The sequence below is a fragment of the Physeter macrocephalus genome, chromosome 19 (assembly GCF_002837175.3).
Source record: "Physeter macrocephalus isolate SW-GA chromosome 19, ASM283717v5, whole genome shotgun sequence".
Taxonomy (NCBI): Eukaryota; Metazoa; Chordata; class Mammalia; order Artiodactyla; family Physeteridae; genus Physeter; species Physeter macrocephalus.
Genome location: NC_041232.1, coordinates 10,945,626 through 10,959,808, shown reverse-complemented (window position 1 = coordinate 10,959,808; position 14,183 = coordinate 10,945,626). Strand labels below are relative to the sequence as shown.

The 14,183-nt window shown below is 41.9% G+C and overlaps 1 protein-coding gene across 2 annotated transcripts in view; it reads right to left on the bottom strand.

Annotated features, from left to right (window-relative positions):
- Positions 1 to 11,165, bottom strand: part of TRAFD1 (TRAF-type zinc finger domain containing 1) — a 32,829-nt gene extending 21,664 nt beyond the window's left edge. For both annotated transcript variants that reach the window (XR_003677216.2, XM_007114337.3), the window contains exons 1-4: positions 11,041 to 11,165; positions 9,101 to 9,159; positions 2,174 to 2,309; positions 2,010 to 2,063 (exon numbers count right to left, since the gene is read on the bottom strand). Coding sequence is in view for 1 of the 2 variants with exons in the window: in XM_007114337.3 (XP_007114399.1) it covers positions 2,010 to 2,063; positions 2,174 to 2,309; positions 9,101 to 9,147 (237 nt within the window). In the remaining variant the exon portion in view is untranslated. The remainder of the gene's footprint in view (positions 1 to 2,009; positions 2,064 to 2,173; positions 2,310 to 9,100; positions 9,160 to 11,040) is intronic.
- Positions 11,166 to 14,183: the final 3,018 nt, after the last annotated feature.

Here is a 14,183-nt window from a genome sequence, read left to right as displayed (position 1 = left end):
TTTGTGACCACCTAGAGGGGTGGGATAGGGAGGGTGGGAGGGAGGGAGACGCAAGAGGGAAGAGATATGGGAACATATGTCTATGTATAACTGATTCACTTTGTTGTAAAGCAGAAACTAACACACTATTGTAATACAGTTATACTCCAATAAAGATGTTAAAAAATAATAATAATAAATAAATAAATAAATAAATAAATAAATATTTAGAGATGTAAAAAAAAAAGAGAGATTAGTGGTAGGATGTGAATAAAACACAGACCTACTAGAGCATGGACTTGAGGATATACGGTTATACTCCAATAAAGATGTTAAAAAAAATAAAAATAAAAATAAATAAATGATACTTCAAACATTTTTCACATTGTTTGTATATGCATGGAATATCTCTTACAGAAAACATAAGAAACTGACAAAGAGTGCTTAGGAATAGGGGTGGAAGAGAGATAATTTTTATATATATGCTTTTGTGGCTTTAAAATTATATACCATGTAGCTATAATATCAATTCAGAAAGATTTTTTTTTAAAGAAAAGTTTTATCAGATAAATGCCACTGATTTAAGTTATTCAAAAGCAAAAGAGCAAATAATTGCTGGCACACACCACATAATATAAAGTACTTTGTTAACAACCCTAAAAATTGCTAGTAACTCACAAGAACAGCAAATAAAGTGTCAATTTTTTTTTAAAGGAGAATTTTTTTTTAACTCTTTAATCTGTGGTCTACAACTGTCATAGCCTGACTTGCAGGAATGTTAGGAAATACTTTGTACTTGTACCTTTATAATGATTGGTGTTATCACCATATGACTCCCAGAAATATCTGGGAGAAAAAGGAGAAGAGGGGGACAACTGATTGGAGTTGTTTTATGCAGCAAGTAGATGTTAAGAGCCAAAGAAATACTTATTATTATTGTTAATATGACCTCAATCATAACCCCCCTTTTGCTGGTGAGGCCCAGTAAAATGTAAGTCAAATGCTTAGAAAAAATAATGACAGTAAGAGTGCTAAATTATTTATGAGATGTTTATCTCTGAGCTGTGGGGTCATGAGTAGTTCTTTCTTTCTTTTTATATTTTTCAAGTTTTCTACATTAAATATGAATCACCTTTTAAAATTATAAATTAATAAGTTAATAGTTTTTTTAGATACATAGAATGAAATGCACAAATCATAAGTGCATACCTTGATGAATTTTTACATACGTACACACACTCATGCATGACCACCAACTAAATAGTTGTTGGGATTTTTAACTCATTCAAAAAAAAAAAATATATATATATATATATACATGTATATATATGCACACACACATACTCATTCAACTACAGCCAATTTTATCTCAACTAGGCACCAAATGATATTCTCTCATCAAATGCTCTCTGAGAATTTCTTTGGGTATAAACAGCATGTCATCCAAGTGATCAAGAAGTCAAAATGGGGCTTCCCTGGTGGCGCAGTGGTTGAGAGTCCGCCTGCCGATGCAGGGGACACGGGTTCGTGCCCCGGTCCGGGAAGATCCCACATGCCGCCGACTGGCTGGGCCCGTGAGCCATGGCTGCTGAGCCTGCGCGTCCAGAGCCTGTGCTCCGCAACGGGAGAGGCCACAACAGTGAGAGGCCCCCGTACCACAAAAAAAAAAAAAAAAAAAAGTCAAAATGAAATTACAAGATGTAAGGCAGGCTGTGTGCTAGAGGTCGTACCACACCAGCAATCCCAGGCTTGGTTTAGCACTCAAGTGAGCCTGCCAATAAAGAAACCCCAGGAGAAATGACTTGGTTCCAAAGGGAAAAGCTCTGAGGCTTGAGCATAAAGCACAGCAGCCATGCAGTCAAATCTGGCAGCAAACAAAGTCTCAAATAGGCTTTGAGAGGCAGGGTGCATGGAGCTTGTGGAGAACAAAGACTCAACAACACTGGCTTTCTGCTCTGCATGTGGCTCTGTAATCTCAATAGAATTGGCCCCATGGTAATTCACTGCCTTCATAGTGCAGGGCAACTAACCTCATGCTTCTTTAACTGCCTCTTCTCCAACTTCTTGTTACATTTGCAGGTCACCTAGGGTAAGAAGCAAGAATCAGTAAGTTATTTGTGACAACATGCTCACTTGCTATTACACAATAGCAAGTATAATCCATTTATTAACATCTAAGTACTTGGTGGTTCACCTGACAGTGTTCTGTAGCCATATGAGTCTCCATGTCAGATTTGGGAAATGGTTCCTTGCAGATAGGACACATACCAATGTTCCTTTGACAGTGGATCTCATGGATGGTAAAGTTAAACACAGGAATTTCTTTTTTGCTATAGAAATAGATCAAAGAAAAAGGCAAGAATTACTGACATCTATGCCCAGAGGTATCACACGGAAATCTGTCCTGTCCAATCTTTAGTCTCCATTATTTCTCTTTAGTGAGTATCTAGTGTATAAGCTCTTACGACTGTTACTACCCCTGCTTTTCAAGAATTAACTCCTGAAGGTTTTGAGTCTTCTGTGCAACACTGAGTTATCAGTGCTATGCACTATCTCTAAAAGCTCAGCCTCACTTTCTAGATGCCAGAGCTTATCACAACTAACAACATGAAGTCAGATGCCAGGAAGAGCTAGCTGAGCTAGGCTTTTCCAAAACCATCCATGCCCCAAAGCACAATGATCCACTCCAGGATTATTTAAAAAACAGCCTACCATTTATTTTCACTCTCAGTCTCAGGTAGCTTTAATCTCAGTAGATTTTATCCCACTAAAAGTCAAACCAAAAGAAGCAGATGCCAGCTTTGGGATCGTCAGTGGGGGAAGGGCAACTTGCCTCCTTTATGTCCAACGTGTCTTTCAAAGCAGGCTGGACACTAATTGGGACCAAGCTCTGTGGCTGGGTTGGTGTAAACTTCACTGCAGAAATGTACAAAAATGAAATCCTGATCCCCTCTCCCAGAGTACATACACGCTCAAACTAGAGGCACATAATATTCAAAGGCCTTCCTTTCACTCATTTGGTTATGACCATTAGAAAGCTCCAATTTCACAGTCTAACTAAAGGATGCATTAAAAGAATGTGCTTGTAAGTATGTCACCTAGAATAAATTTTCAGAAAGTAAAATACTGAACAGGATAAATACAGATAGTTACACAACAAATCTTTTTTTTTTTTTTTTTTTTTTTTTTTTTGCAGTACGCGGGCCTCTCACTGTTGTGGCCTCTCCCGTTGCGGAGCACAGGCTCCGGACGCGCAGGCTCAGCAGCCATGGCTCACGGGCCCAGCCGCTCCGCGGCATGTGGGATCTTCCCGGACCGGGGCACGAACTTGTGTCCCCTGCATCGGCAGGCAGACTCTCAACCACTGTGCCACCAGGGAAGCCCTACACAACAAATCTTTAATAACCCATTTTGCCTCTGAAGCTGAATACTATAGAAACCTTCTCCCACGTTAAGGTGTAGATAGCTTATTTCTCTTTTATAGTTTTTATCTTCATAGTCTAAGAAACATTTCAAAGTAGGATGAATGATGTGCCTCCAGCGACAGTCATACTCCCAGTCTCAAAGACCAAGACACCAAAAAATGCAAATTCATTTTTATCCGAAGGTAGAACTATCAAGGCAGCTCTCATACCAAAACTGGAAGGTGATACAGAATAACAATCAAGTGTGAGAGATGGGAAGAAAACTCAAATGGATAAAGAGGGAAATGACCAATGTTTCAATACATTTAACTTCCCCTATTTCTCCAAAATTCCCAGCTTTCTAAGGAAACCACTGGTTTTAAATTAAGCCAGCCTAAGCTTTTCAAAACTGTGGAATATTAAAATACATAGTGGAAGGAGCTATAAATCAAAGTTGTCATCTAACTCTATTAAACTAATAAATATTAAAATTAGTCCCACTATTAAAGATGTTATGAAACTAGTACTCTAAAATATTGCTAATGGTAGTATAAAACCATTGCTTTTCAACAGTCTACAGGACTTCCCTGGTGGTGCAGTGGTTAAGAATCCGCCTGCTAATGCAGGGGACATGGGTTCGAGTCCTGGTCCAGGAAGATCCCACATGCCGTGGAGCAACTAAGCCGGTGAGCCACAACTACTGAAGCTACCCGCGCACTGCAACGAAGAGTAGCCCCCACTCCCGGCAACTAGAGCCCACAGGCCGTGGAGCAACTAAGCCGGTGAGCCACAACTACTGAAGCTACCCGCGCACTGCAACGAAGAGTAGCCCCCACTCCCGGCAACTAGAGAAAGCCCGCGCGCAGCATCAAAGACCCAATGCAGCTGAAAATAAATAAATTAATCAATTAACTTAAAAATAATAATAAAAATAATTTTTTAAAATAAACTGTCTACAAATGCATCTCTAGGACCATAAAATTATATGCTTAAAGAGTATTTAAAGATCCTGTAATTACATGTTAAAGACCCAGTAATTCTACTCTTGGGATTATGAAGATTATCATTAGTGTCATAAAATGGTAAAAAACCAAAAACCATTAAAAATATCTAAACTCGGGCTTCCCTGGTGGCGCAGTGGTTGAGAATCTGCCTGCCAATGCAGGGACACGGGTTCGGGCCCTGGTCTGGGAAGATCCCACATGTCACGGAGCAACTAAGCCCGTGAGCCACAACTACTGAGCCTGTGCGTCTGGAGCTTGTACTCTGCAACAAGAGAAGCCGTGACAGTGAGAGGCCCGCGCACCACGATGAAGAGTGGTCCCCGCTCTCCACAACTAGAGAAAGCCCTCGCACAGAAACAATAACCCAACACAGCCAAAAATAAATAAATAAAAATTTATTAAAAAAGAAAAAAATCTGAACTCTAAGGGAAAAGCTAGTTAAATATGGTACATCAACAAAGTTCAAGAAGCAAAGCTGTATCCTGATTGCAAATCCTATGTGCACAAATGCCACAAAAAATTAAAGCCAGTAACTACTGCTTACAGTGCTGAGATTCTACATTCTTTTTTCATAATTTTGACAATAATTTTCTTTTAAAGTCAAAAAAATAAATGTCTATAGTTTTTATTTTACAGGGCTATTTTGACATAGAGCATTCTACATACATAATGCCACTAAACTTTTAGAGTTAAAAAATATTAAGGATCATAACATAAAGAAGCAAGAATCAAAAGCAGCTGTTAGGTAAGGTCACAGAGCATTTACTATTACACATCTTCACCTCTTGGGAAACGATGAAAGAAAAAGATAAAAGCTATTTGCAACAATTACGTGAAACAGTTGCCTGATGGTTTTGCTTTCTTTTTAAATTTAACTGCCAAGGTAGTTCCGCCAAATGTACTAACCAGACAAAATACCAATATACTTGCTACCTACCTACAGATAAACTCAAGACATTCTAAGTGAGATAAATGAGAACACAATTCCATTCTAGATAAAACTGCTAAAAGCCCCAAGAAGGACTAGCCAAGTAAGAGATGAAATTTCATTTTAGATAGAAATGAATGAAAGGCAAGCCAAGGCTTTCAGAAAAATCCCCAGTAGCCTTCCAAATGCTAAACACATCGAGCCATGCAAAAATAAAAAGTCAAAGCCTTCTAACACTGAAGTTTCTGTTCCCTAGACGCAAACTCTCCCATCAATCGGACAATACAGTAAGAAAAGAGATAACATGCAAAAAACATCTTCAATCACAACAAACTATTCTTTTTACTGGCCCAGCAGGTTTAATCGCAGCTCATATTTTGATGAGTACCTTAACTTTTCTTAAGGAACAACAGGAATATGGCTCTAGAGACAAAATTTTAAAACCTGGAATTTAAACAGGGCTACCCAGTCGGGAGGTTTGTGCTGGCTTAGTCAGCTTTCCATGCTAATCTGCTTTTTTTCTTTTAATAAATTGCTTTGGCTTTGAATAACCTTGTTTTCATTAGCTTTCCATTAACTTTCTCCCCCCTTTTTTTTAAACTCCCTTAGCATAGTTATTTATATACTGTCCTAGGCTTGAGATTCCTTCAAATTGGAGTGGACCAATAAAATAAGAATATCTTAACTGATGTTAAAGCCAATTTGTCTGTTTTCTTATAAAATCACAATGTTTCCTTGTGAATATTTGTATCATTGATTATTACAGTTTGCATCAGGAACAGTACACATAAAACCTAAACAGAACTACAATAGTTTTAAAATGGCAAATTGATAGTAGCACAGTAGAAAAAATACCCTATAAGGCAAGACACCCTCACAGAAATAAAATCTTAATTCCATGCAGGGAAAGAATATTGTGACCAGCAGTTGTTCTGATTATATCTTAATGCTGCCAAGAAGCTGAGCAGAAAGAAAAAGGCAATAAAAAAAGAAAAATTTTTATCTGACTCAACCTTTCAACAATGTGGGTCAAACTGTTTTCCTTATCAACATCTCTGAGAACAAATGCATGGACACCAAGAGGGGAAAGTGGGGTGGGGGGGATGAATTGGGATATTGGGATTGACACGTATACACCAATATGTATAAAATAGATAACAAATATTGAACATGGGAAAAAAAATAAAGAAATGATTAAAAAAAAGGCAACCTACCGAATGGGAGAAAATAGTTGCAAATGTATGATATCATTTATATGTGGAATCTAACAAAATATGACCAACTAGTGTATATAAGAAAAAAGAAGCAGACTCACAGACACACTGAGGAAACTAGTGGTTATGAGTGGGGGGTGGGGAGGAACAATATAGGGGATGGGGAGCAGGAGGTACAAAGTATTGTAAGATGGGCTCAAGGATGTATTGTACAACACAGGGAATATAGGCAATATTTTGTATTAACTGTAAATGGAAAGTAACTTTAAAAATTTTTTTAAATAAAATAAACTTTTAGTTAAAAAAAAGAAATAGATGATCTGAATAGGCCTATATCTATTAATGAAATTGAACCAATAATTAATAACCATTCAAAACAGAAAAAAAAAAAATCTCTGGACTTCCCTGGTGGCGCAGTGGTTAAGAATCTGCCCGCCAATGCAGGGGACACGGGTTCGAGCCCTGGTCCAGGAAGATCCCACATGCTACGGAGCAACTAAGCCCATGCACCACAACTACTGAGCCCGTGTTGCAACTACTGAAGCCCGTGTGCCTAGAGTCTGCGCTCCGCAACAAGAGAAGCCACCGCAATGAGAAGATGGCGCACTGCAACAAAGAGTAGCCCCTGCTCGCCACAACTAGAGAAAGCCCGCACACAGCAACAAAGAACCAACACAGCCAAAATAAATAAATAAAAGTTTAAAATAAATTTATTTTTAAAAAATGAGCTCTGTGACTGACTTTAAAAGAAAAAAACATCTCTCACCTTCTAACACAGTTTGGTAAGTTAAACAGAGCACAGATAGTTCTGCTTTGCTTTTTTCTTTTGCTTTCAGTAAGGGAACTTGTATATCATTGAAATACCAGGTTCTTGAGAAATCCCAACCAGGAATCGGCTGATTACTAGCTGAACTCTTAAGTTTCATTTCAGCTAGGAATCGGCTGATTACTAGCTGAACTCTTAAGTTTCATTTCAGCTAGGAATCGGCTGATTACTAGCTGAACTCTTAAGTTTCATTTCAGCAAGAAAGAGTTGCTCTTTCTTGTCACTCTTGTCGGTTAAAAACAACAAAATAAGAAAGCTTGACATTCAAGTCTGCATCCAGTCTTTCCACTTAACAGTTTTGGAATCATGAAATGATAATGATTAAATTGGACTGCTGGAAGACTTTGACTAGACTTTTATTTTTTTAAAGCAGTGAACATTCCTTCAGCAAAATCCTTTATAAAAACAGTTGAGCTGGGGCTTCCCTGGTGGTGCAGAGGTTAAGAATCCGCCCGCCAATGCAGAGGACACGGGTTCGAGCCCTGGTCCGGGAAGATCCCACATGTCGCGGGGCAACTAAGCCCATGCGCCACAATTACTGAGCCTGCACTCCGGAGCCCGTGAGACACAACTACTAAGCCCACGTGCCACAACCACTGAAGCCTGCGGCACCTAGAGTCCGTGCTCCACAACAAGAGAAGCCACTGCAATGAGAAGCCCGCACACCGCAACAAAGACTAGCACCCGCTCACCATAACTAGAGAAAGCCAGTGCGCAGCAACAAAGACCCAACACAGCCAAGAATAAATAAATTAAATAAATTTATATTTTTTTTTTTAAAAAAAGGGCTTCACTGGTGGCGCAGTGGTTGCGAGTCCACCTGCTGATGCAGGGGACACAGGTTCGTGCCCCGGTCCGGGAAGATCCCACATGCCGCGGAGCAGCTAGGCCCGTGAGCCGTGGCCGCTGAGCCTGAGCATCCAGAGCCTGTGCTCCACAACGGGAGAGGCCACAACAGTGAGAGGCCCGCTTACCGCAAAAAAAACAAAAAAAACAGTTGAGCTGCTCTGGTTGTATATGTAGAGACAAGTTCACACTAAACCTTGCTCCCAATCAACCTCAAGACAGCCACTGTAGCCATTCAGGGAAATCCTTGCAACGCACTTTATAAAACACTGCTCTAGTCCGAACATTTCATTATATTTTTAGCATCTTTTAAAAAGCAGGGACTTTCCTGGTGATCCAGTGGCTAAGACTCCATGCTCCCAATGCAGGGGGGGCCCGGGTTTGATCCCTGGTCAGGGAACTGGATCCCACATGCTGGAACTAAGAGCCCACGCGCTGCAACTAAAGATCCTGCATGCCACAACTAAGACCCAGTGTAGCCAAATAAATAAATTAAAAAAAAAAAAAAAAAAAAAAAAAAAAAAAAAAAAGCAAAAAAACCTTAAAAAGTACAATATTTTTCCAGGAAGACAAAAAATAAATTCCCTTACCTATAGGTCAGAAAAGTGAGGTTTCAAAGCAGTCAAGTGACTTGCCAAAAGTCATTAACTAATTAATGGTAGGAACCAGAGCCCTGAATCCCAGCTTCACCCCATCAGTCTAGTCACTACTCTATGCTACCTAAACCAACCATGTTGTTGAATTTCTAGAACAGGCAATTTTATCCAAAATTGTTAAAAAAGCTTTAGTCCCACATATTTGCACAACGTATTATATGGCTCCAATTTTAACCTGCCAATAAATAAACCAACTCTTTAAAGAACTGTCCTCATTCCAAGAACATTTCTTAGATTCCTTACCAGTTGTCACACAGTCGAGTGTCCTGGCCATCCAGAAATTCAGCCATCTTTAGCTGTTCCTGAAAACAACAAAGGAAGAAGTATGATCTTTCAATTTCATTTCTGCTTTAAGAATGACAAGCAAAACACAAAAACAAAACAAAAAAAAAACAGTGCACAGAAAATGTCACCAAAACCAGTGCATTTCATTTAATACCCAACACACTAGGGTTTTACCTTTTGATTTTTTAATTTTCATTTTAGATAATTTGACTTGCAAAAACAGCACAAAGAATTCCCACATACCTCTCACCCAGTACATCATAAATAACCATAGTAAAATGACCAAGTGCAGGAAACTAACACTAATACAATACTAATAACTAATCTACAATTAGTTAATTTCATAAATCATGCCACTAATGCCCTTTCTCTGGTTCAGGATGCAATCCAGAGTCACATATTGCATTTAGCTGTTATTTCTCCTTAATCTTCTTTGATCTGGGAGATTTCTTCAGTCTTTCTTTTTTGTTGTTGTTTTTTTTTTTGGTCTCGAGGCATGCAGGATCTTAGTTCCCTGACCAGGGATCGAACCTGTGCCCCCTGTAGTGGAAGCACAGAGCCCTAACCACTGGACCACCAGGGAATTCCTTCAGTCTTTCATCTTGCATAACCGTATTAAATGAGCTGGCTATTCTGTAGAATATACTTCAGTTTGGGTTCATGTGATGTTTTCTCATGATTAATACATTTTGGACAGAAATACCATAGAAGTGATGTTGTGCTCATCTCAGTGCATTATATCAGAAAGCACATGATGCTATTATTACGGATGATGCTAACTTTTATCATTTAGTTGAGACCGTGTCTACCAGGTTTCACCACTGAAAATTTTTCCTTCTTTCTCAACAAGATGTCAATACAGAAAGCAAAGCTCTTGCAACTTTAATACCTGTATTTACTTTAGATTATTCCAGCCCACTAAGGCAAGGTAAGAGCCTCGGATGAGGAAAGTGCCCGGTTTTCCAGCAGCAAGGGAGTTGGGGTGACGCGCAGGGCTCGGAGTCGGCCCCTCTCAGGGCCAATTCTGGTTCTGCCACTCTGCAGATGTGTTATTTAACCTCCCTGGGCCTCAGATTCCTCACGCAGACAACTGACAATATTTTAAAGAGTCACTGGGAGGAGTAAATGAGCGAATGCATGGACGCGCTTTGGTAGAATAAGTTTCCTTCAAACCTTAGAAGGCGCCCCTCTTAGGGGTCAGCCAGCACCCCCGGGATTTCCTGTGCCCAAGGGGGTGGAGACACCACCGCAGGGTCCACACCCAGGAGGAGGCGGTTTCCAACTGCCCCCTCCTAGGGGGCGTCCGAGATGGGAAGTGGAGAGGGCACCAGCTTCACAAATAATAGTTGCCATTTACTGTGTGTTCACTGATTGCTAAACGCTTTACATGGACAATCTTTTAATCCAGACCACAACCCTACGAGGTGAAAGCCATCATGCCCATTTCAGAGACCGCGAAAGAGAAGTCCAGGGAGACAGCCGTCGCACAATTGTTCCGAGTGGTGACTCGAACACGGGCCCGTCGGCCTAAAGTCCGCACTAGGCCATCCGCGACCCCTGAGGCTAGCAGCTCGGGCCTCGGGCCCAGCCCCGCCCGGGGCGCGGTGCCCACGGCGGCGCTCCGAAGGACGGCCGCCTCCCAGCCCCCGCGGCCAAGGCCTGGAAGGGGCGGTGCCGCCAGGGGCTGTCGAGGCTACGGCTTCCAGAGAAGAAAGTACGGCCTCCCCCACTGGCCAGGGGAGACGCCGCGGCGCGGGCACCTTTCTCCTTACGAGAAACCCCCGCGACCCCCGGGCCCAGAAGCCCCTCGCCCACACACCCCGCCCTCGGGATGCCGGCCTCCTCCCGAACTGGAGGCCGCAGGAGGTTACCCAGGCGCTAGCCACCGCTTCTCTCACCTGGGACGAGAGGAAAGACGCCGAACCGACCAGCCAGCCAAGACACTGAGCCTCTTCAGTCAGCCCCCGCGCTGAACAACGGCCCCCGGAGTCGCCTCACCACTTCCGACCGTCTTGGAGGAGCGCGCCCATTGGCCAGGGGCGGCCCAGACTCTCTGCCCACTGGATAGCACCGTTGTCGCTCCCAGAGCCCCGCCTTCCACGCTCAGATTGGCTCCTCAGAGCTCCACGGGGGCGCGTCCCTAGAAGTCCCAACCCATGCACATCTGGAAGGAGGGGCAGAGACCGGAGCTGGGAGTCCAGGTCTGCGCCCAGCAGCTGCTCCTGACACAGGCTAATCATATTTGCATGAATAATTCTGTACACACATTACTAATATGCCTTATATATTAAGATAATTAATGGCATTTGTTCTCGTTATGAGCCATTAATACTTATTAGTCATTCTTGTTGCTATATTATAATGCCCTCGCGCGAGACATCTGCAAGACTCTGCCCATAATTGAGCACTTTGCTTTTTGCAGTGGAAAAGTGAGCGCCTGACACGCAGGCCTCGGTTCTAGTTTCTCCACTTGCTGCCTGTATGGATTCTCTGAACTCCTCCCTCATGAATTTAAAAAAATTAATAATAATAGGATAGTTAAATATAGCAGAGAACATATTATTTACAATGCAACAATTTAAAGTCATCATCTTTTTGCAGATTATAAATGCAAGACATTCATGACATAGTGGTAAGCAGGAGAAGCAGGTCACAAAGCATTATTTATTTATAACAGGATAGAATGTTTAGTTTAAATAGGCAGTATATTCTCTGATTCCAAAGATATAAAGTTCAAAATCAGGCAAAATTAATCTAAGGTGAGAGAAGTTAGAATAATGGTTCCCATTTGGAGAGTATGGTCTGCAAGGAAATATGAGAAAGATTTCAAAGTCCTGGAAATGTTCTATAATTTGATCTGCAAAGTGGTAAACACGGATGTATTAATTAGTAAATTGTCACTAAGCTGTACAGTTAGGATTTAAACACTTTTCATTGTATGTGAAAGAGAACATACCATTCTATATTGTTCTGCACCTTGACTTTTTTTTGTAGTACTACACATTCTGCCTTAGAGATCTATTTATTATTAGCACATCTATCTAGAGCATCTTCATACTTTTTCAGTAGTGATTCCATTGTATGATGTGCTGTGATTTATTCAACTAGTTCCCTGTTGATAGACATTTTGGCTACAAGGTGCTGTTTTTGAATACAGCATAACCAATACCTGAAGTCCAGAACCACATCAGCACCAACCTCATTGATTTGCTCAGCAAATTTAAAGAGGGCACCATATGTGGCAAACAAAGGTCAAGCTCTCTACCTTCCCAGAAGCTTACCAGGGAGACAGACACAATGGTAATGACAATGAGTGTGATACTGCTGTGGTATAATAAAGAATATAATGTCTCTGATTTTTGTCCCTGGTTCCTGGCACAGAAAAACCTTGGAATTTCCTGAGCAACAGAAGTGTCTATGTTATGCTAATGAGGTGACTCAAATTGAGCCCCTAGATAGCTTCAGAATAGTGAGCTGGTCACCAGAAAGACCAATCACGTGATTAGAGGATTGGACTTTTCCACCTCCAAGGAGGGGAGAGGTTTGGAGACTGAGTTCAGTCACGTGACAAGTGATTTCATTTATCGTGCCTTTGGTGACGAAACCTCAATAAAAACTGTGGGCACTTAGGCTGGCGGGAGCTTCCTGGTTGGTGAACCTATTGTGTGCCCAGAGTGTGACTCACCCTGACTCCACAGGGAGAAGGCACCAAAGCTCTGTGTTGCCCCTAAAGGCTACATCCTATGTGTCTCTTCATTTGGCCGTTCCTGATCTCTATGCTTTCTGATAAAGCTGTAATTGTAAGTTTAGTGCTTTATAATAAAGCTGTAATTGTAAGTTTAGTGCTTTCCCAAGCTCTGTGGGTCCTTCTAGTGAATTATCAAACCTAAGGGAGTCATGGGAAACCCTGAATTTGTAGCCAGTTGGTCAGAAGTATGGTTGGTCTGGGGACCCCCAAATGTGGCTAGCAGTTGACAAGAGGGCCATCGTGTTGAGGACTAGTAAGATGTTTTTCACTCACAGCAATTAACATCTGACAACAAATGTCTTCAGCTGGGTATCCTACAATTTAATTCAGTTCTCACACTAACTACCTGAGGAGTTAGCAACAGATCCCACAAGTTAAAGGCTCAGTCCCCAACACTGCTCCCCCTTCCCCCACTTCAGATGCCAGTCACAAGGCCAGTTTGTCACCATGCTTCTGACCAACCGGCTATAAATTGAAGGTTTCCACAACTCCCTCCTCGTATTTGATAATTTGCTATATTGGCTCACAGCACTCAGGGAAACACTTTACTTACGTTTATCAGTTTATCATAAAGGGTACAGTTGATCAGCCAGACTAAGAGGTACGTAGGGCAAGGTCTGGATGGGTCCCAAGCACAGGAGTGTCTGTCCCAGTGGACTTTAAGTGCGGCACCCTCCTGACACATGGAAGCTCTCTGAAGGCCATACTTCAGGGGGTTTTATGGAGGTTCCATTACACAGGCATGGTTGATTAAATCATTGTGGCCATTTGTGGTTAACTCAATCTCCAGCTCCTCTCCCTTTGGGAGGAGGACGTAAGGTGAGACTAAAAATTCCAACGCTCTAATCACATGGTTGATTCATCTGGTAACCAGCCCTCACCCTCAAGCTATCTAGGAACCCACCAAGAGTCACCTCATTAGTATAAACTCAAGTATGGTTGAAAGGAGCTTATAATGAGTAACAAAAAACTCTTCTCACCACTAATGCTCAGGGAATTTTCCAAGGATTTTAGAAGCTCTTAGGCCAGGAACTAGGACAAGTCCAAACATTTATTTCTTTTTTTTTTTTTTTTTTTTTGTGGTATGCGAGCCTCCCTCTGTTGCGGCCTCTCCCGTTGCGGAGCACAGGCTCCGGACGCGCAGGCTCAGCGGCCATGGCAAATGGGCCCAGCCGCTCCGCGGCATGTGGGATCCTCCCCGACCGGGGTGCGGACCCGGTTTCCCTGCATCGGCAGGCGGACGCACAACCGCTGCGCCACCAGGGAAGCCCTGTTTTAATTTTTTTAATCGGG